Below are 23,492 nucleotides of genomic sequence, written 5' to 3'. Positions count from 1 at the left end.
CTTCTGTCATTTATGGAACGTTACATTTGGGATGTGAATGTGAAAGCGTGCTCCGACTGCTGTTATTGTCGCCCACAAGAAAAAAAGTCTGGTACTTTAAATACAGACTCTTAGATTAGCTGTTATTATAAAGATTAGTTGAAATGAGGATACTGCTGTATTAGTAGAGCCACCCAGTTTTTAAGTTTTGAGTGATAGCTTGCCAATGCTCCTGAGGGATGACTGAGCTACATTCCCTTGAAGTGATGATGACTGAATGTCAGTTCTAGAAAGACTAAAAAAAAAAGAAATGTTTCAGTCAAAGAGCCTCCATCTTTCTGTTCTTCCCCTCTCTCACGGGCCCAGTGATAGAAAATATTGTCTCAAGAACCCGTGATGATCCCTCATGTCATGTAACACTGGCTGAATACTTCAGACTTCATTTTAGAACTAGAGACTTGGATCTGTATTTTATTGAATGGCATTATATTGAAATGCCCAAATTTTCCCAAATTCATTTGGAAAAAGGGCATTGCAGCTCCCTCCTCGTGGAATCATTTGCAACAGCTCTTAAAACTTTAAGAGCTGGTCTCGCTAAATGTATTTAAGGTGTTTTTAGGTAACTTGGAGGCAGTTACTTCAGGCTACAAATGTTTTTCATGAATATTACGACTCCTGTTTTTTCACCCAAGACTATGCCTTTTACTCATGTTTTGGGCTTTATTGACAAAGAACTTCAAGAATTTTGGTGGTTTTTGCTTTTTTACTACTTGTACTACTTTTTTTTTAATTACTTGTAGTAGATTTGCATACTTGCTTGTTCTGTGTGTATTTACTACTGTTGATTGTACTGGACATAATTTTGGGGTTGGACCACAATACTAAATTTTGCTCTACAAGGGCCTGATATCCTCCTCTTAGAAAGTATATCAGGTAAAAAGATAATTCTTTGTTTTTACATTCATCAGGTCACAATGAGCCCAAATAGCACAGAGAAATTTAAAAATGCATGCCATGAAAGAGTTTGGGTCTTAGGCAGTTAATTTTAAATCCCATTACATTTTACAGTAACACAGTAATGTGCAACGCATTACTGGGCTAAATACAGTAATGACATTATAGTTAGAATTATGATGTTACTTGCGTTACAAAGCTCCTTCAATTATCTGAGAAAGATTGAGCAAATAACCAAATAAATAAAACAAAAGAAAAAGCAAAAAAATCTAATCAAATAAAAAAACAACCATGCTTTTTTTCATCCTGTGCCTTTTCGCTCTAATCAGCTGATTTCAGTTTGTGTGCAGGAAGGAAGAAAATAATGATCTATATCTTTAACTGTGGAGATTATTTTTATTTTTATTGCAAAAAAAGACAAGAGTTAGTGTGATACTGTAAATATTGGTATCAATCCGATACAAAGTAAATATAGGGTCAGTACTCCGGATACCAATACTGATACTTTAACCTAACCAAAGAGCAGTGTGTCATGATTTATGAGATAAATCATCATCAATTTTAAAATTCTGAACACATTTTAAATTGCAGCTAAATTGCTGTGATTTTTACTTTCCACAATAACTAACGCAGCAAAACACACATTTCAGTTTTTCATATATTTGGAAAATGATTTTTGTAGAACCTGGAATGTCTCTAAAGCACTTTGGGCCAAATTTTGTTGTTTAAATGTGTTATAGGACACAAAAAAGTTTAGACATCTTTCATCATGCATATTTGTGGTGTATTTTTTCATTTCCAAAAACAATTATTTATTTAACACAATTCAGAGGGCTGCATACAGTATGGGATAGAAACACAGTATTAACCTTTTGATGCTAGTATTGATCCAATAGTAATGCCAGCATTGGCATCTATATCATTGATATTTGGATCAAGGCAGGAGTGAAATGGTATGTCCTGGACAGAAACAGCACAACTTTGACTCTTTGCAAGCATCTGCACAATCACTGTGGTGACTGCTTTGAAGTCTCTTTGGGCTGGCTTTTAACCCTTTGTGTTCTTGGTTTTGTGTTCATGTGTATACACTAAAAGAAAGATCCTATTTGTCGTCATCAGGACAGGGATCTGTGTCAGTGTGTGGGACTGTAGCCTCAGGTTTATACTGTTAAGTGGCTTGGTAATGCGTAACTAATGTAGCAAACAGCGTAACTGATTACTTTATCTGGCAAGTAATTAAGTAATGTACTACATCACTTTTAAGGAAAGTAACGAGTAATGTGCAAAACCTTTTTTTTTTTTTTTAGTAATGCCTCCGACATTGAAAAAGAGACTCTATAAACAATAAACACTAATAGAAACTAATAGTGGCATTATTGAGCACTTCCACATGAGACTAATGGTAAAACTGTACTCGAATATGACACAATGAAATTTACACTTTTCTACTTTTTTTTTGTCTTGATTCTGAATTGACACTTGAAGCTGTCAAAACAGTATGTGAAATTATTCACAGTCGTTTGTTACTCTTATCTATCAGAAAGAGCATTTCTCATTCTTTGTTTGCAAATAATGTTTTAGCACATTTAGGCAAATGACAAGACACGGCTGCTGGGAATTAAGACAAATGTCAGTTGGATTTGTTTTTGTCAGCAAAATGCATTTTACTGTTTTTCTATAAGACGAGTAGTTTAACTCTCCAAAGTTATTTTTTTCAACGTGCAGGTCATCAAATGTAGAATAGTACAGAAAAGCCGACATTTCATAAATTGCATTGTTATGGAGTGGCTGATGTGATCAACCAGTAAATTTGTTTTCAGGTGAAATGCAAAGCTTCAAGGAAGGCATATATTGCCCAGCTAGCTTAGCTCCTTCAAGTCACACTACATAGAGACTGTTGATGACTGGATGTTTGGTAAACTTAGTATTCTTTAATTGATTTTGAGTGGTTGCTGGAAGTTTCTGGGTTTGCTGGCAAATTGCTGGCAAGATGTGTAGTCCCGGACTAGTTAATTAATGGTTCTGGTAGCTTGCTTGCTATCGCTAGCTTAAATTGAACACAAAGAGATATACGGTGGTGCACCAAAAAACATGTTGCGGTTACTTTGGTTGCTAGGAGATTGCCACGGTTGCCCATATTTCGTATGAAATACACCTTACTTTACAGGTTTAAGTCATGACTTTTTTTTTTTTTTTGTTTTTACAATTTTATGACACTTGAGAGACACAGAGTTACAATCATTTCTGATTCTGCTCAGAGAAAAACATTGAAGCTAAAGCGTGCCCTTGGAGGAGAAACAGGAGTAATAATGTGTGATATTACAGTATACGAAGGGGGAGACAACACAAAATAGGAAGATGTATTTTGATTTGTTTACTGTTTTGTCTCCTGTTACACTGCAATAGAAAGCATTTAGCATCAGTAGTTTACATGTATTTTTTTCTTTCCTATCCAGTGCTGTGTTATTGTTTTCCATTCTCAATTACATTACTATCCCTGCAAATTTACATGCAAATGTGAGTGCTCTTTTGCCTGACAATGTAAAACGTTGTGCTCCTGAAATCAGCATCTAAACAGTATTCAATTAGCAGTCAGCTATCATAATAATATTCTGGTACAGTGGGCATTCAGCAAGAGGAAAAAAAATGTAGGAAAAAAGGAGATGAGAAACACACTTCTAGGTTTTCCAGGCTCATCTTGTTTCCTCCCACAGCCCAAATACAGTATTTTTGGTTAATTAGTGAGTCACAGTTGGCTGTAGGTGTGGATGTGTGTGTTTCTCCATTATCCCTGTGATGGACTAGCATGGTGTACTCAACATTTCTCCACTGTATGCTGGGAAAGAATCCAGACCCCCCTGGCAACTCTAAGCTGGATAAGGCCCCAATCTCACAGGCTTAGAGACCAGTCGGTGACCCCCTTGCTACTGCTGATGATTTGGAAAAAAATGTGGAAGGGTTGCTGGCTGGGTGAAATCAATTGCAAAAATACTAGATGCAGCTAGTGGAATCCCGAGCCTCCTAGTAGATGCACCTATGATATCAATTTCAAAATCCTACGTTGCCTTGTTCTCAACTTATTGCATTCACAAGATTTTCAGAAAGCCTGGCCTTTGACCTGAACCTTGAGATCGAGGTCACTGAGATTTGACCTCGCCCGGGATTTTTAGAAGAGACACTTGTGGTATCAATTTGAAATTCCTATGTCTCTTCATTCTTGAGATATTGGATTCACAAACATTACCAGATGCAATAAATAAGGAATCTGGAATTCTGCATTATGCGAACCATTACTTCTTCTTCTTTATTGCATTTTTTCAGCTCTACACCTGCCCCCTAGGATGAGGGGGATGTGCGTGGATTCTTTTTTGCACTTCTAAACCGGACGCCATTATCTCCCTGCATGCTGCCATTGGCATAGCCTGCATCAGCTCTATATAGATTCACCACAGACCTCCAGAAAATGGACTCTGTGACAATGGACAGATGGACGAATAGATAGCGAGCTATAGGCTATTTACAAAAATCCACCTCTATTAAAAAGGATTATTCTGATATTATTTAGACCACTCCTGACTTCTGAATTCCATGCGAGGTTTGCCATATGTGTTTTCTTTTTTATATTTATACTCTACAAACTTTAGTTTACATTTCTGGCCGATACTCAAGATGTTTTCTCGTATACAACCAAGGCCCCCCAAAGACACAGAGAGATTAAAAAAAGCTGTTTTGACAGACTGTGGCACACTCCCTATAAGTAGTACGTTGACTGTGAAACTAGTGAAGTTCACCTTTAAAAATGAAATGCACTTGATTTATGAATTCAACATTTTCATGCTTTTTTTTTTCCTACTTCAGCTGGAGTCGCTGAAACAGAAATACTGCTGACTGGCTGTCAGTGAAGTGGCACCAAACTCATTATGAATTCCTGACATTTTTCTAATTTATCACATGAACACAGCTGTGTACAATGCAATGTCAATGTTTCACTTATTACCTGTCTCTGGATGGCACGTTCCATGCTGGTGGCAGTTGCATGGAACGCATGCCGAGAGAGGCCCTCTAGCAGGCTCTTCCCGGGTAAATCCGGGGGCACACTGTTCACAAAACTGGCCCGCAAAGCCCGGGGGACAGGAACAGGATTCCACCCACGGAGCAGGAGGAAAGGCTGGGTCAGCGGAGATGACTGCTGAGGTCATGGTTACTCCTGCGAGCTGTGATGTGTCTGGCAAGGAAGGAAAAGGAGGAATGTCAAAGATGTTAATACAAATCTTTCTCTGGAATAAGCGACAGGTGCAAGTATGTGTGTGTGTGTGGTGGTGGTAATAGTGGGAGGTCTCTGCATCTTGTTAAGCAGTAGGTTATTAGCATTTGTTGCAGTGCCGTCCCTCTCTCCCTGTCTCATTACAGGTTTTGGCCTGTGTTTACATTTTACAGTCAGAGACACACATGCACCCACACATACATACACACACTAACACAATAACCGATTCATCCACCCACATGGCCATAAATTCCACACTTAATGCTTGCTTACACACATGTGCCTGCACGTGCCCACACACATACACTTGTGATCCAGGGACTCTTTGATATAGCAAATGAATAAATCACTGCAGCAGAGCAAGACAAGAAAAAAAAACAGACAGGAGACTCTGTGGAGGTATGTCAAACGTGCAGTTCCTGTGGGGTTTTCAAGATCCCACTCTCCTCTCATGAATAGTGATGGGGGCAGGCCATGCTGAACTGTATCCCTCTCACCCTTTACTGCCTGAGCCACAGCCGCAGAACACAAAATTACTTTTGGTGTCCATTACCGTGTCCGTTTTCAATAGCCAGACAGACGATAGACAGACAGATTCTATGCACGTATGACTATGTAGCAGTTGTCAGATAAGGAATAAACCAAGTGTGGATGAGCGACTGCATAATGACCTGAGTGGCAGAAACGGCGAGGGGCGAGACAGTGGAAGAACCAGAGGAGAGGATGGACCTTGACATCTAACAAGCCATGATTCAGAGATTCCTTGAGCGGTGATGAAAGCCGGTTCATTTACACCTCTGAGGGATAATCAGTAGGCAAGCCAGTCCTCTTCCCTTTCCGCGACTTGCCTTAGCCTCTACCCTTTACTCTCCAGTAGCTCCTGAATTCTATTAGCTCGTTCAACGGGTGGAAATGTGCAATTAAAACAGTTTTCAGATACTGAAGCCTATATTTCGGTTAATTAAAAGCCTTCCATTTTAAGTCGTGCTGTGCAAGTTCTCTCCATCAATCCTTGTCACAGGAAACCTTGTCAGAGCAGTCGAGATTTTACTTGCAACGAATGACTTTACTGCAGCCTGGCAGACTCTGACAATTTAGGTCTCCTTAGGCGCCTGTACATTTAACCATTAAGCCATTGATTTCCCATAAACTTTCAATATGGCCACACTCGCTTTTCAAAACTAATTTTTTTTTTGTGGTGGGGAAAATAAAAGCTCTTTACTGTGACTGCCATCACAGCCTTGCCTTAACAACCTAAAGACAATACTGTCACTTAAGTAATACAGTTCTGTTAATAAGAGACTCTCTGTGGTGCAGGGAGAATTTTAAAGAATGAAGGAAAATGTGAGAGGCAGAGATGAGAATGATGAGAGGACAGCTTTATGGGGTTTGGATATTAAAGTTTGTTGCACCGCCTGCAGCGATAAAGCACTTCTAACACTGTTTGAGAATGAGTTTGAGACCTAACACAAGTCATTAACAGTTTCTCCCCCGTAATGTGCAAAAGATGCAGTGTAAACTGTGTGCTTGACTTTGATACCACGTTCATGTGGGTAGGGTAGGTGGGTGGGTACAGAAAACAGTTTGATGGAATATGCATGGCTGTGCCTGTGTTTTTTATTTTATTTTTTGTGCCTAAACGCCATGCATGTGGAACTACATAAGAGTCTGTGTGGTGACGCCTGCACCAAGCAGCTAATTAAAATGGTGTAAGTAAGTGTGAGGAAGCTGGTGATTTTGTCCAGCTGTTCTGTCTCCTCCACGCTTTAATCCACCGTAATGCCTCTCAGATCCCGCTGGTTCATTACAATACAAACTATCAAATTTCAAGAACTCATTGCAAACATCTGGGAATAAATGTCCCGTTCTGTTGCTGAGCCAGATAGGGAACAGTTGAACGATTCCTCGAGCACAAACACCAACACCGATTTACCAGCAAGTTCTGCTGCAGCTTGAATAATGTGTTCCTGTCTGGTTAAAGAAAACGGTCATAAAAAACAATGATTTTAGTAATTCTGTAGGCCTCTAAATGTTGGCATTATTTGTAAATCGTGCTTTCAGAAAAATAGATTTGATAGATTTTATTTGCTCCTACAGCACATACACATGACCACCCATTTAAGGCTCCAGTGTAAGTCATGTAAAAATGAATTGGATATGCTTGTTGGGACAAGTTCATAAACACAAACCAACACTTACAGTTGTGTCCCCCAGCATTGCTGATCTTGAGAGCCGTCAGGTTGTAAAAGAGGAGTTGGAAGTCAAAGGCAGAAAGCGCAGGTTTAAATCTCTTCTCGTTTTCGTCAAGCCTGTCAAAAAGGAAAACAGCAAACGTGTCATTTATTTAATATTTGCTAAAAGGCCTGCAGGGCTTTATCAAAATTTTAATTTCGAATGTAGTGACCCCTCGAACAAATTTTAAAGACTGTTGGGTTACGTGTACGTGACATTCAGCGTGACACATGAAGCACATGCAAATGGAGAACATTGCATGGCATTTTTAGGGGGAAGATAAAATTAACCTATTATATATGAAAATCCAAAGAATTGGGATTTATAATAAATGATTTCTAAAAACATATAGATGTTAAGATTTGTTAACAATGTTCATTCATTCAATCATACTGGCTGACCCAGACATATATACACAGAGACATATCTTACAAGTAAAAAGAGATTTGTGTCCTACACATACAAAATATGATTAATCTAAACAATTCGATCAACTGTCTTATTGCCTCTTGTGATATTTCATATGATCCTTGCATATGTCCTGACCGTCTATGTCAGTTTACATCATGGCAACCAACTCTTTCTTGAGGGTTTTCTTTCTCCAGAGATGCTGTTTTTTTGCACAAGCTCTTCAGGTTTCTTACACTTGTTTTCACACTGTTTATGTGCTAAAAGAGAAATGATTTAAACCAGTTTTGAACTGTGATTTCACTAATTCGTGAGCCCGAGGAACTTTGTCAAGATAGCCATGCAGTAGTGGTTACACTTTGACTTGGATTGTCAGCTTTGTTCTTTGTATTTCAGCTTGTAATCTTTAAAAAATATTACAACTTCAATCTTAATACTGTTAGCTCATTTTCCACTTTTAACTTTGTTCCCCGTTTCCCATAATGCGCCCCTAAAAGTTGGTATGAAACACAGAAAACAATTCAAAAAAGAAAACAACCGAATGTAAATATGCTGACTTCAACATATATTCAGGGTCTTCATCACAGAGATTTGCCATCTGTTGGAGGATGTTCTGCTAAGGCAGTCAGCACAGCTGACATCTGCCTGTTTTACTTCTGGCATCACGCGTACTTTCCATCTTGATGACAGGTGCTGTGTCAGCTCTGCGCCGTGTTGTTGTGTTGATAATTTTTCACCCACTGTTGTGTCAAGGTCCCAAAGGTAAGGAACAGCCGAATTAAGTGATATATTCATATACTCTCCATTAAGGAATGACTTACAGGTAACATTTTCTAATATATGGGACTCAGCACTGCATCATTACCAAATGGTGTTTCCCATTAATAAAAATATGCTCCATTAGTCAAGCTATCGAGTCTGCGGTTACAAACGCTGTCCTAATACATGGAATTTAATCCACTAAACATTTTTATAGTACAGAAAATACCAAGGATGAAATAGCAAGAATTACACCTAGTATTTGCTGGTTATTGCTTTAAAATTTAATTTGAATATCCAAAACTGATATTAGCTTTAAAACCATTAGATACCTGTTTTAGAATACGGGGATTGCTTAATTCATCCAGCATCATCACCAACCCAAAAAAGTTTAACTTGTCCAACACTTTAACTTATTCTGAAAATATCACCTTTGTATTAGCCTCAGCTTTAATTTGTGTACCAACCTAGGACTAAAAAATATAGTACACGTTGAAGTGCCAAGAAGTGTAGTTCCTCAAATGGACAAATGAACAAATATGCAGTTTGTGGCCAAACAAGCTTGCTAGCATTAAGTGAAAACTTAGCTTTAACCATGTCCTAATATGGTCATTTCCAGCTCCAAAAATTAAACAGACAAATAAATAGTTCAATTATTATTATTTTTTTTAAATATGTGTAAACATACATGGAAATACAGTGTTTAACCTCTTAAGTCCCAACGCCCCCTGATACGGGGGCAAAAGGCAGGAGATCAGTTAGGCTTGGGGCTTAAGAGGTTAAAGCAAAAACAGAGTTTGTACAATTCTAATAAGCTTGTAAGTTAATATTTGGAATACTGAAACATATTTAAAATAAAAGCTGACACACTGAGTTTAATATTGTTTATTTTATGTTTGTTTATATAATTGTAATTCTGAGCATTTTGTGGCTTATGGTGTTTTGGGAAACTATAAATAATAATCAAAATTCAATAATAATGATGATAATAATAGCCCTAAAGCCTTATGATTTCTTTCTAGCGACTCTTCCACTGAGAGCATTTTGGATGAAGCTTCACAAACAGTAGATGAATCATCTGAAGGACCAGGTGCATCTCTCAGGTTTTTTGCCAGGTCATTACTTAGTTGAAAATTGTTTCCCTTGTTAGCTAAATATAAAGAAATGGGGAGTGATTCAAGACCTTTGCACAATACTCAATAAATAATTAAATAAATGAAAAAGCAATTGCAATAAAGCTAAAATACGGGCTTCATAATTGGAGTGAACAAACTAGTGGATGGCTTTTATCTTTAACAGTATGTGTTCAATGTTAAAAACAGCGCCATGCCTTTTCAAAGCTAGTGTCATTGTTCACGCTTGTTTAAAAAAAGAATAAACACAATGGTTGTGCCCCTTTCAGTCTTTTTTTTTTAAAATTGGTATTACATTATAAAATCAAAACCTTGCCATCACAGACAAGAACCTTAAAAGAATGAGTTGCGAAACCTTTGGTTTGTTAACCATATCAGGCTAAGTCAGGCCTTTTATGTGCAAGTGTTTGAGGGCCTCTATTTTATTAGGTCAATTGTTCTCAGCATGACACTAGCTCACTTTGAAAATGCTTTGTTTTCTGCCTGGCCTGGGTTGTAGCATTCAGATTCACACTGTGCATGTTTATATGTGTGTGCGTGCGTGCATTCCTGGCTTGCCACACACTCTCGCTGGATGCAGCGGGTCCTTGTTCCCTGGCCTGACATGTAGGCACAGTAATAAAGAGAGGCAATTACAAACTGGGCCTCAAAGCCATGGTAATGGAGCTGGTCAGACAGCGATAAGCAGAGTGTGCATGAAAGTGAACAAACTCCCAGTCATGCTTTCCCCATGGAGCGTCAGTGTCCTTTTTAATCAGCACCAAGCAGAGCGCGAAGAGCCACACTGTAATTAAGCCTGCTCCACGGAGGATGAGAGGAGATCATCAGGAGAGAAAAGCCCAAAAGAATAGCGGGCACACACAAACACACACGAGCACACACAAGTACCCTTAGAGAGGACAGATAGAGATACAAGGTGAGCAAGATAGCGAGACACAAGCAGTGTATAAAAAACAGAGGAATGATGAAGTACTTGGAGGGTAAGAAACATGACTGCAAAGTAGATACCAAAAGATACAGGCATACATGTGGGAACATGTTATGAGCTATCCAATTGTGCCAATCTGTCGTTGTCTAATTAAAGTAACTAACTATGAGGTTCATTTTAATTACTAGGAATACAAATACATGACCCAAAAACTGGCATATTAAACCCAAGTTACTTGGAGTAAATGATGGTTTCAGACCAAGCTATATTCTGCAAACACTCAAAGATATTTACAATATAGGCTTGTAATGGAATAAAATAAAATATTTATTTATTTTGGAAGAGAGCGAGAGTGATGTTATAGATTATAAAAAATGGATGTAGCCATCATTTAGTTGCAAATTGGTTGTGGACTTGCAGTTCTGATTTGAGCATTTAGGCAACTGAGGACACTAAACTCTAACAACAGCGATCCCCTTGTTGCCATTAGAAAGAATACCTGGAGGCTAACACCGTGTATATACTATATATATATAAAAAAAAAAAAAACACCCATCTCGCCCCTGCGGGCGGTTTATCCTTCAAGCTCGGGTCCTCTACCAGAGGCCTGGGAGCTTGAGGGTCCTGCGCAGTATCTTAGCTGTTCCCAGGACTGCGCTCTTCTGGACAGAGATCTCCGATGTTGTTCCCAGGATCTGCTGGAGCCACTCGCCTAGCTTGGGAGTCACCGCACCTAGTGCTCCGATTACCACGGGGACCACCGTTACCTTCACCCTCCACATCCTCTCGAGCATCTTGCACCCTGCTGTTATGTGCTGGATTGTCTCAGGGGCATCTTTACACAGCCTGCACCTGGGGTCTTGCCTGGTGTGATAGACCCCAGCCTCTATGGATCTTGTGCTCAGTGCTTGTTCCTGTGCTGCCATGATTAGTGCCTCTGTGCTGTCTTTCAGTCCAGCTTTGTCCAGCCACTGGTAGGATTTCTGGATATCAGCCACCTCCTCTATCTGCCGGTGGTACATACCGTGCAGGGGCCTGTCCTTCCATGATGGTTCCTCGCCTTCCTCCTCTATATATATATATATGTATATATATATATATATATATATATATATATATATATATATATATATATATATATATATATATGTATATAGTATATACGCAGATTTGTTCTTTAATATTTCTTCTACACCTTCTGCACACCAGAAACCATTCAGAAACAGAGCATTTAGTTTACACAAGGTCTTTTATTTTGAAAACTTCCTGACCCATATGCCTTTCCAAACTATACCGGTTGGTGCTGTGAGGTAGAGAGAGCCATGGATTCACAAGCATTGAAATATGATGCAGCTGGCCCCAGTGGAAATCACATATAAGTCCATCTTTTATATACAGTCTATATGAAGTTTCTCAAACAGGACTGAAGAGGGTCATTGTATCATAAATAAGCCAAAACTACTTTTCACAAGCATTCATCTATGTAGTTTGTTGAAAGACTACTTTTAGCATTTAAAATGGGGAAGAGCTGATACTTTATGTTATGAATTGCAAGGGATTGGCATCTTATCACATGAATATTAAGCTTACATGGTGAAGATGTACACAAAGCACTACAGGCAAGTCAATAAAACCTCTCCGCCTACTAATTTCAAAGGAACAAAAAGTGAACAGAGGGAACATCAGAGAGAAGAGTGAAAGCTACCTCATATAAGCCATTCACCCCCCTCCTCTCATCAATCCCCTCCGCTTGAATCCCTGAGCTTCCATATATTTCTTCTTCATCTGATTCCGAAATGATCTCTGCTATCAAGTGGGAACACAAAGCCACTTAACAGGTTAACATATTTATCATTTCTGAATGCAGATGCTGTCAGTCAGGAGAGATTTGGCGCGTGTGTTTATGCTCATGTTTATTTATGCCGAGCTTCGGCAAAAACACTTAGAAGCACATATATTTCCACTTTCTGAGTGCAATTATTTTTAATGCTTGTATTGCATCTAATTGTTGCACATAAAAAAATAAAATGCTAAAATATTTGTGTATGTATGTGCGAAGAGAAATAGAGGGAATGATACAGCTCGTGCAGCGAAGTGCATCTAAGCATGTACCTGACAAGAGTAATAAGTTCTGTGGAGAACTGTGGAGAAGAACATTTAATCACTGGCTCTTTCCCCAAGCTCCACTGCATTTCAGAGAGAGGATCAACAAGTCCCTTTAGCCAGGGCTTTTGGTGGTAAGAGAAGAGTCATTACTGGTGCACAGACACCAGTAATAGGCAGGGAAGAATTGGACAGAGAGTCACAAGCAGTGTGCCAGACGAAGGGCTGAATCCTTTTTTGATGGACTGGGCAAAGAAGACATGCTCTTCTCAGCTTAAAAAACAAGGGTAAACCTAAGCCACTGTTCCATAATAAGATTACACACAAGAACCAGAGTACAGATAAGAACTCCCTTTCAAAGCAAACAGATCTTAGATGTACCAATATTGTAGATCACTGTCAACTTATAAAGTCAAATGTTTGCAAGTTTATCATGTAAGAGGCACTGTGAGTCAAAAAGAAGTCAAGAAAGAATAAAAACTGGAGCATCATGATTAGTAGAAACTGTAACTTTAATTCTGATTATTATTTTTGATCAAAAAGTACTGAGTGTTTCAGTTTTAGCTAAAAACGATTTTTTCCCCCTCCTATGAATTTAAAGTGAACCAAACAAAGAGCTAAAGGGAGGGCAGAATTGGACTTTGGTATTCATGCACCAATCCATTTTCTTCCACTTATCCCATTCAGGGTGAAGGTTCAGGGTCAAAGAGCTGCTCCCAGTTGCCATGGAGTGAAAGGCAGTGTACCAATGGACAGGTTCCCAATCTGTAACAGGGCTAACACATATAAACACACAATTCACATCTATGGACGATTTAGAGTCGCCAAATAATCAGCTCTGCAAAACCTTCGGAAGGAAGCAGAACTATCCAGAGAGAGCTGATGAAGATGTGGGGAGATGAATGCAAGCTTTAGTGGATTCAAACCCTGGACCATGTGGTGCTAACTACCACACCAATGCGCCATCATGTAGATCTCGGTCTTTCATGATGAGTTGAAGGGGCTCACTACAGGATACATTTCAAATTAAAAGCACAATTTTTAAGAAAAGTTAATATAGTGGCAGTTTACAGGTAGCAAAAAAAGCGGTCTTCATTATTTACAATATTATCTTACACATATTATTGTTTACTGTGGTGTTACATTCTATAAACTGATTTTTATCCATCTGTGCTGTGTAGCTCACTCTGAAAATAAGCATATTAAAGCTGTGTCCACACTGGAAGCGATTTGCTCAGCGTGCACCATTTTGAAACTGACTACTAGTCGCTTGCGGACATTTCAGTCTCCGGTTCCCTAATGTCATATGTCAATCAGCGGTTTCCTGCACTGACACTGGTAGTCGCTTCAGTTGGTTGCCTAGAAGCTGAATTTGAAATTTGTCTCGCTTACCCACTTTATGTCGCCAGCAGTTATTTTGCCTGCAGTCGCTTGAAGTCGCCAAATGTTATTGGTATATTATGGTCTCTGATGGCCACATCACTTCCAGTGTGGATGCAGCTTTAGAAGCTACTGCTGTAACAGCTCTGTGAGGCTGTAATTAAAGCAGTGCTTTGAGCTCAGTGGTATTGCCAATAAGTTCACGTGCTCTCAGAGGCGAGGCTGTTATTTAGACGTTAAGCAGTTTGACCACAGCAGCTTAACATGTTAGCATTTTAGCGAGTGATAAATAACAGTAAACACAAAGCACAGACACTAAATAATGCTGCTAAATGTAGTTATGCAAACTGACCGGAGGAAAACATGAATGAATTTCTTTGTAGAGCAGTGCTTCCCAAAGTGTGGGGTGGGACTTAGAGGTGAGCGGATCGATCAAATCATCAATAGTATTGATATTTGCTGGTATTGGTATTGGATCGATACTTGCGTGGTAGGATCGATACTTTATGTGTATCCTCTAAGTTCAGTATAAAGCACACCGAACTGTGTTAAATTAAATATTTATTTGGAAATGAAAAAGTATACCTCAAACATGCACTATGAAAAATATCTGAAGCTTTTTGTGTTGACTGTCACGTCCTTTTATTCATAGCCTACCTACAGCACATTTAAGCAACTGAAGCTGACCACAGTGCTTTAGAGACGGGCACATTTACATTCTAGGTCTCCAAAAACCCAGTTTCAAAAGACACAAAAATCTGAAAAAAGTGTTTTATTTTGTTAACAAAGTATTGTGGAAAGTAAAACTCTCAGTGATTTAGTGGTCATAAGTCACACTAATGCTCTCCCCTACATAAGCTGCCTTTATAAGATAAAAGTATCGGTATTACTATCAGCAATACCTACCCTATATGTACCTGGTATCGGATTGATACCAAAATTTGTATATGAATTATATGAATGTATTTATTTATATAAAAAGTGAACTAAAACTGGTAATAGGAGATGGTTAGTTTATGATAATAGTCATTACTCTGATCTAAATTTACTGCTCTTGTATTGATGTTTGTTTCAACGGCAGTGGCAGGTGGGTTTCATAGTTTGCATATGACTGGGAAGCTTTAACACTGGATGTTGTTTTTGAATACATTTTTGAAGGAAATAAATCGCTTTCTTTTGTATTGTATTGTATTGTGTGTAAACACACCTAATTACCATCCTTACCAGCCTAAAAACATAGAAAGTAGAGTGGATACAGATTTTAGATGAAGCAAACAGCAGCACAAAAACAGAAACTATGTAATCAATGTAAATATGCAGTCAAAGCGACATGATTATACACACAGTACACTAATACAGATACCTGTTTTTCCTTTTATACTACCGTTGCCTTAGCAGAAATACATTCTGTCTGCTTTCCCCCTTACCTAAAACTTCAGCATCTCTGTAATGGGTATCTCTGCTTTTACCCACCACACCAATGCCAACTACACTGTTCTGTCCTTTGTCAGATTCAGTTTTCCACCATCACAGAGAACACTGCACAAGTACTGACTCCTGCGTAGACTGTCAACATCCATAGTGAGATTCTAGACAAGCACAAGCAACGTCTGCGCACAGCCTCAAATGCAACCACAGCCTAATACTCCAGGTTAACACTGCACAACATCCATCAAATCAGCCTTTTCCTCTCTGAGGATTCTGGACAGCTCTTTGCTCATGCTCTAATCATCTCAAATTTGAACCACTGCAACTTCCCTTCTAGCAAAGTACAGCTTACTCAGAATGTTGTAACCTACTGTAGCTTATTTCAGGTTCTTCAAAATGAAACCTTGCCTCTTTTGTATGTTTTTTTTTCAATGGGTGCCAATACACAACTTAATATTGCTACTGATACTGTAAGAGTGTTATCCCGGTGGAGGCACTGCAGGACCGTTTTGAGCTAACAGAATATAACATGGTCTGTGGAGTACAATCAGAGGACAAAGCAGAGTCCCCCAGCTACATAACATTGTATTTTTTTTTATGTGGACCCTTCAATTTCATTAAACGGTTAGCTGTTTTCTTTGCTTCACTTTAAACAAGCACTGGGAAACAAAGGAGATGAAATCCCATCTTAGGGTAGAAAAGGGGTTTGAGGGCTGACAATAGGGAGGAAGTTAAGCTGGTCTGTTAGTGCTGAGAAGGAGAATAAAAGATTGATACAAAGGGACATAATTGAAGACAAACTACAACAAAACAGTGTGCAGGAGGTGTGGAGTGGGATGAGGATTACTTGGTACAAGATGGCAGGCCAAATGGGGAAAGTGAATAAAAATAGAGTGAATAACTTAAGCCCAGTATTGAAGAGGTTCATTGTGGAGACCAGGCTGCTTACACCTACTACCCCAGGTTGACAGGCCTAATTAGTACAACAATGTGACTGATTAGAACGCTGCTTCCCTGCCAGGGTTCACCTTTACAGTCTCCGGTCATTCAGACTCCAGAGTTGCAGCTTTACTGTGAAGGGCAAGAATGAATCCGGGTATAGCACAGTGGTGTGAAAAGAACTGCAGGAAGTCTAATGTTAGATAAAAGATCCGATTAAGGATTTCAGCCTGTGAATATATAGCTGAGGGTCAGTGTCATCAAAAAGTGTTTTTTTTTTTTTTTGATGATACTAGAAAGCTCATGAGCGGTGACATGAGGCTGCTTTTTTAGGATGGAGTGACGTAAACTTTAAGAGTCTGCCTTTTTAGTATGCTGGACAGGCAGACACTGAACAGCCAGAGAATCCAGATAATAGAGTTCAGGATAGGTTCATATTTCTTTGTCTGCCTCATCATATAATATGCTATAATACTCATATACCCATAGTTTAAAATAACCCAACAACATTTGTTCCTGCCCCTTGTTCCTGTCTGCAGTGGCTGTATCGAGGCCACTCCTTAACTTGATTTCAAGCTAAGTGATGAAGGACAAAATCTGCCGTCAGCTTCAAAGTGATGGCAGTGGTTTCTTGTGGATGTATCAGGCTTTGGTTGCCTTGATAAGCCTCTAATGTATTTATTGTCGGTAATATATGTCAGTAAACAGTGTTCTGCACTCTCATTGGTTGTCTATTGAATCACATGCCTGGAAATTAAGAAAACTTTTTTCCTGTCCAGTGTTTATTTTGCCCATAGCAGCTTGAAACAACAAATGTCATTCAGTTTGTCTGGTCTCTGATTGCAATGTCACAGTCACTTCCAATGTCACTGTCACTTCCAGTGTGAACACAGCTGAATTATAAAGTTAATTCACTTTAATAAAATTTAAGAGTGCATTAATGCACAGAAAATGGACTGTGGATTTATTAATTTATAGTGCATAGAAATTCTCTTATTGAGGGATCTGATCTTTTCTTCCAGTAGGTACAGGAGGAAAGATAGAGCAGGAGTATAACTTCTAATATATATTTATACTGACATAAACATACTGGACTCATTTAGAAGAAAGAAAAACCCTAAAAAGAAATCCTCTCATTATCATCATCGGGACTTGTTTACAAAAACAAAAACAGCTGAGGGTCTTAATGCAGTAAAGAGAAACTGCAGGCTGGCACAAGACAACTCAATCAGCGCGTAGTCTCAGTTTCCAAACGGAGATGCTAATCAACAACACAAATGATTACAACTGACATACACACAGAATATTATAATCTAATAGAGCAACACCAAGAAAACAAAACAGCAGACTGCTGCAATGTAAACACCATCAGCTCTGTGCGGCAGGAACTGCGAAGCAGCTTGATTTTGATTGCCGCCATCTTCATCACAACATCCAACCTGTGATTGCTGCAGTGTTCAAAAAGTTGCTGCTTCCCTGAAATTGCAATATGAATCACCTGCCTGCAAGAGCTACACATCAGAAAGATTTACCATACGATGCATCAAAGCATAAAACCGCTCTGTAAGTTTATGTTTATCTCTATATTTCTCTGCATGTAAATGTGATCTGATTGCTACAAGACATAATGTGCCTCCACATGTAGTTGTGGGAGGCTACAGTATGAATTATAGAGTAGCTTAGTAAGTGAAACTACTCAAACATTAAAACTGCAGCTGTTAACAGCAAAGGGTTGCAGTGGGTCAGAGATGCTTTAACTCACTCACTCATAGCGTCATAAAAAATATGGGAAAAGTATTTCATTCAAACCTAACTTTGCTATTAACTAAACTCTCTGCGCATACAAACTCACACTTTAATTTCCCTCAGTAAACTGTCCAACCATCAAATCTTTACACTTCTGAATGATAAGAATAAAACTGTGACTTCACACTTGTCTGTACCTACACAGCACATTCTGGGCATGTTATCTATAGTTAGATTTAGCTCCATTTTGAGTTGATATACCAAGCGTCCTCTAGTTTCACCAACAGCTTCAATATTTTTGTTAATCTGTATGACCTGCTGTGATTTTTTTCTGATTTTCTGTCACATTAGCTGTCACAATAGCGGTTGCTCATATTAAGCATGGACAAGATTTAATAATGAGGTCTGCATATGTGCATGAAATCTATGTGAGCCGAAAGCTTAGGCGTTACCCTGCTTTTAGTGCTCGATTTTTCCCTCTCTCTCTTTGGTCTGATTGATGTCAAATGGAGAGGAATGGATTTTCTTGCATGGTAAACACAGACACAGAAAGAGCTTTGGGTCTGAGAGCTTGAAACTTGAAAAATATTTTCCACTGCTGTGCTCTGGAGTACACTGCAAACAGGATTTCCACTTGTTTTGGTTGTGTAGGATAGCTATATTTGTTTGACTTTTTCAAAGAAAGTACTACAGAAATGACCAACAACAGCCAAAAGCCAACAGTTTTGTTTCTTCCACTTCACAGAGGACTCTTTCATCAACAGAGCCCATAATGAAGCTGTAGCTTTAGATAGGCTCGTGCTAAAAGACAAAGCTGTTCCATCTATAAAGGGAAATGTTGAAGAGTTGGAACTGCAAGCTGCAAGTAACATTTCACTGAAATCTTTGTACTTCATTGGACAAAATGGTTTTCTGTGAAGGGAATGCTTGTATTGTGTTCTTTAATAAGTATTTAAATTAGTTTATGCTTTTTACAAGTCTATTTTAGAAGTCTGAAATTGATTAATGGTTGCAAGTAACCGCTGGTGGATGAGATCTTCCTTGACTTCCTTAAGGCTTAGCATGCTTTGGAGCTGTAAAGAAAAGGAACCAGAGGATAGATTCCAGCTTCAGGAACATCATACTCCTCAGCCACTCCTCAGAACATCACACGCTGGAAAGTCTATGCCAGCGTACTGGAGATAAGAGTTCTTCCAATAGTCAAACTTTGGATCCAGGAGAAACAATGCGATTTTCATTCTGGTCCTGGAATGCTGGACCAGCTCATTATTCCTTTAATGATATTCAAGGATTCATGATAGTTTGCCAGCTAGTCTACATGTGATTTATGGACCTGGAGTATGTTCCTTTGGGTGTGGTTGTGATTCTTTTGGGTTTATTGAGCAATAACCTCCAGTTTGCACTGGGGAATATGCAACTCCTATGTGGCTGGGATGAGAATTAACATCTCCGAGTCCTGTTTTTTAGCTGGAAAAAAGTGGAGTGCTCACTTTGGGTTGTGAACAATTTGCTGCTACAGGTGGTGGAGGTTAGGCATAGCACCTGCAGTCATGGGGATGCTGTACAAGTCTGCTGTGATGAAGAGAACGCTAAGTGTGAAAGCAAAGCTGCCAGTTTATCAGTAAGTCTACGCTCTGACCCTCATCAAAGCCAGTTTAGCTGGTTCTGCATTTTACTGGGATGCCCCCTGAAAGGCAAAGTTTTCCAAGTACATTCTACCAAGAGGAAGCCACAGGACAATCCAGAGCACACTGGAGAGTCTACATCTCCTGCTGACTTGCAAACACCTTGGAGGTCTAGGTGTCTCTGCTGATCCATACCCAGATAAGTAACGGATGGATGGATAAAAGTGACTAATGGGAAGTGATGTGAAATTTACTTCATTGGTGAATCCTTCGTTTCAAGTGGAAAGAAGTGGAGTCCCAGGATAAATGTATATAGCTGGAAGAAAGAATAAGAGGCTTCCTTCAAAAAAAGGAAGCAAGACAATACAATATAAATGCATGTATGAGTGGAGATAGATGCTTTAAACTACTTCCACACAATTTCAAGATAGTTTCTTACTTCAGTTTATGAGATTTACTTCTACTGTTAAGTCATTACGGTGGCAGGCTTCAGTATCATGACTCAAGCCTTACTTTACAGCTTGTGAACATTTTTTCTGTTCTTGGATCATCGCTTGCTCATATCCAAATACTGTGGAAATGGTAAATCATCTGATACTTATATAGTGCCTTTCTACTCAATTTGAGCACTCAAACTGCCTTCCATCACAAGTCTTTTTCATCCAATTGCATACAGCACTTCTATTTTCTATTCAAACTATCAATATATGGCAAAAAAAGTAAAAAAAGAAGGATGTATACCAGTATACCAGTCCTTCACATGGACGGAGGACTCAGGGATCAATCCAAGCACCTGAGCCACAGTGTTTAGGTTTCACTTAGGTTTACGTCTCTGATATTTATGTGACCATTTTCATATACTGCTTTTATTTGCTCCTTCAACAGACCAATTTTCTTCATGGAAATCAATAATGTTTTTCATCCACTAGCTGTGTGTGGAAGTCTGTATCTAATTTCAAGCCCTGGTGTTGGCACGTGAGGCTGCAAAGGGACCACTACTGTCTGCATACACGCTCTACCTCCAGGCTATAGACACACCTTACACTCCATCCAGTGCTCTGCAAGCTGTCGCTATAATCCACTTAGCTCTCCTTTCCATGCTACGACCTGGTCATCCTTCCAGCCCGACCCCCCTTCTCTGCCTCCTTGAGCTTAATAGTGGAGTGACCTCCCCACTCCAGCCAGAACATCCGACTTTTACAAGTTTCTTCTATTAAAGAAATACCTCATATGCTCTCTCTTTCCACTTGATAAAATCTCAAGGCTTTTCTATTTTTGTGGACTAACATCCCCTTTTTCCACAAGAATCTGCATTACTTTATAGTTTTTAATTGTTTAACTCTTTGACTTCTTTCCAATTATTTTAGACCAAAATAACACTTTTGACCCCAATAGTCAAAAGTGTTATTATCAGTATCACTTTTGTGAATTTTGGATGCATTTTCACTGCTCCACATATGACATGTCACTGCAGGTAAGACCATCTGCTATATGTATAAAATGTAAAAATGGAAATGTAACGTGTGCCAGATCTACATGACAGCCAGCGCATGAGGGAGCTGGCTCATCACTGCGTTCATATCCTGACACTCTGCTGGGACGGTGACAGCAAAGTCAACGTGGGTGAGCTGTAATCAGTACTGAATAGGATATACTCTTGTGACTCAGGCGACAGGGAGATGCACAGATTCAAAGAAAAACAAACATATCAACATACAAGCTAGGACTTTGATATTTTCTAGAGGGACAAAAAACTAGAACACATTCAAACACTCAAAAATTATCAAACCTCCCAGTGCTGTCTTGTACCTGATGGTGAAAGAGTGCCGTGGTGTGAGGCCGGGGTGATAACCAAGCACTGGTTGGGATGAAAGGTCAGCAGACAGAGTGATTCCAGAGCCCTCGAGGACCAGGGCAATGTGGTTGGGCAGCAGCTCGGGGGTCTCAGAGGCAAAGGTGATGAAGAGAAGCTGGCCATAGCTGTAGACTTTGTGACCCAGGAATTTCACTAGAGTGGTAAGGGCAGAAACTGGATGTTAGAAAGATGCATGGGTGGAGCTTTATTACTGGAGTCTGAGTCAGCTCTGTGCCATCAATGTAGTAAATACAGAGCTAAACTTTTGTGTCTAAGCATGGTGTTTTTGGAAGTAGGATTAATTGTTTTTGTGCTTTTCAAAGAATCTGCCAGTTCCTTTCACTTTGAGTTGATGTGTGTGTTCATGAGGGCAGTGGAGTACAAGCTTTTGAGATCACGTGGAGCACTGCGGGAGTCTGTGTGTAATTACCCACCCTCTAGGCTTTGGCTCCTCATATAACAGGACTTCAAAGATTTTTAGCTACCACAAGATACCCCCCACTACCGCTACCACCCCAAACTGGCCAAAAGAACATCACACAAGAGTTATACGCTTCTGATGTATAAAAATAGGCAAAAATCTTCCACTTCCTCATTATGCAGATTTGAAAAATGTAAAAAGCCCAAGCCATTGTATAGATCCTGTACAGTTTTGCTCTAAAAATGCACAAATTATAACAATTTCTATTTAAAGAAAAAATAAAAAAAAAACAGAAATAAAGCAAGCTGCCGTTCTCTACAATACCTGGATGAGTGAGTGGGCAAAACTGACAGGTTGCACGCTTGGTTGCCATCTTGTTTTTGAGCGTAATGGTGTGTGAAGTACATCCTGAACTCTTTTGGGGGTTGAGAGGGCTGTGGACTTGAAAGAATCATTTTGCTTGCGAGGGGCCTCTGGCGTCACTCAGAACAATTCACCTGTCTTATCATCTAATATCTGCTCAACCAGGAGCTGCCTTTTATTTTCTGGGCTGTGCCCTTACATGTGCAGCTTGCCCTCGCTGTGACGTCCACAGCCGTGTTAATCGATGGTTTTTACTTGACCTCTCTCTCACCTGCCGTTTTACACTGTGACTTGAAGTGTTGCTTTTCACCAGTGCTGCTCGCAATTACCTGATGATTTGTTAAAGTGCCTTGGTTAAGTACTGTTATACACTATTGCTTTAATAAAATGAAGCTTAATTGTTATTTCGATTTGGTCTGGACCGTGCTTCTTCTTTTATCACAGTATGCAATTTATGATCAAGTAAATGATGTTTAGTAAATGTATAACACAATAGATTCTTATATAGGTAGTCATGCTGTAGCTTCAGCAACTTTTCCAGTGAGACTTTTGTAACTCTAATGTAAGGATTATTTTCTTCCAACATGAAGTGACAGACTGTTATGTCTAATAAGCTGCAAGCTTTCACACATAAGAAACCAAGCTCAAAAACCAAGCCAATGCATCACACTTCCATCACAGTTGCTAACATTTTTTTTCTTTTTTGCAACAATGCATGAACGAGGGATGGGCACTGTGTTATTGATATGTATTAATCCCTATCAGTAGGATTAGTATTTGTGGAAAATGAAAAACAGGCAGTAATGAAAGGGAGAAGGCTTCAATTACACGACCAATCAATAGCACTCGTCTAAGTCTAATAAGGCATCATTCATGTAAACGCAAGATCAAAATCAATTGAAACAGGCACAGCGAATCAGAACAAGGATAAATGGTTTCACAAGCAGCTGCTGAGGACGAAACATTTACTCATTT

General features: G+C 39.3%; 1 protein-coding gene across 1 annotated transcript in view; it reads right to left on the bottom strand.

Annotated features, from left to right (window-relative positions):
* Positions 1-23,492, bottom strand: part of lamc3 (laminin, gamma 3) — a 131,471-nt gene that overhangs the window by 36,997 nt on the left and 70,982 nt on the right. Inside the window, exons 10-12 of the mRNA XM_063478196.1 lie at positions 21,688-21,886; positions 7,397-7,506; positions 4,931-5,158 (exon numbers count right to left, since the gene is read on the bottom strand). Of these exons, the coding sequence (XP_063334266.1) occupies positions 4,931-5,158; positions 7,397-7,506; positions 21,688-21,886 (537 nt within the window). The remainder of the gene's footprint in view (positions 1-4,930; positions 5,159-7,396; positions 7,507-21,687; positions 21,887-23,492) is intronic.

The sequence above is a fragment of the Pelmatolapia mariae genome, linkage group LG7 (genome assembly GCF_036321145.2).
Source record: "Pelmatolapia mariae isolate MD_Pm_ZW linkage group LG7, Pm_UMD_F_2, whole genome shotgun sequence".
In the NCBI taxonomy this organism is placed as follows: Eukaryota; Metazoa; Chordata; class Actinopteri; order Cichliformes; family Cichlidae; genus Pelmatolapia; species Pelmatolapia mariae.
The sequence above is the reverse complement of the archived record's forward strand: the minus strand, read 5'-3'. Positions and strand labels throughout refer to the sequence as shown.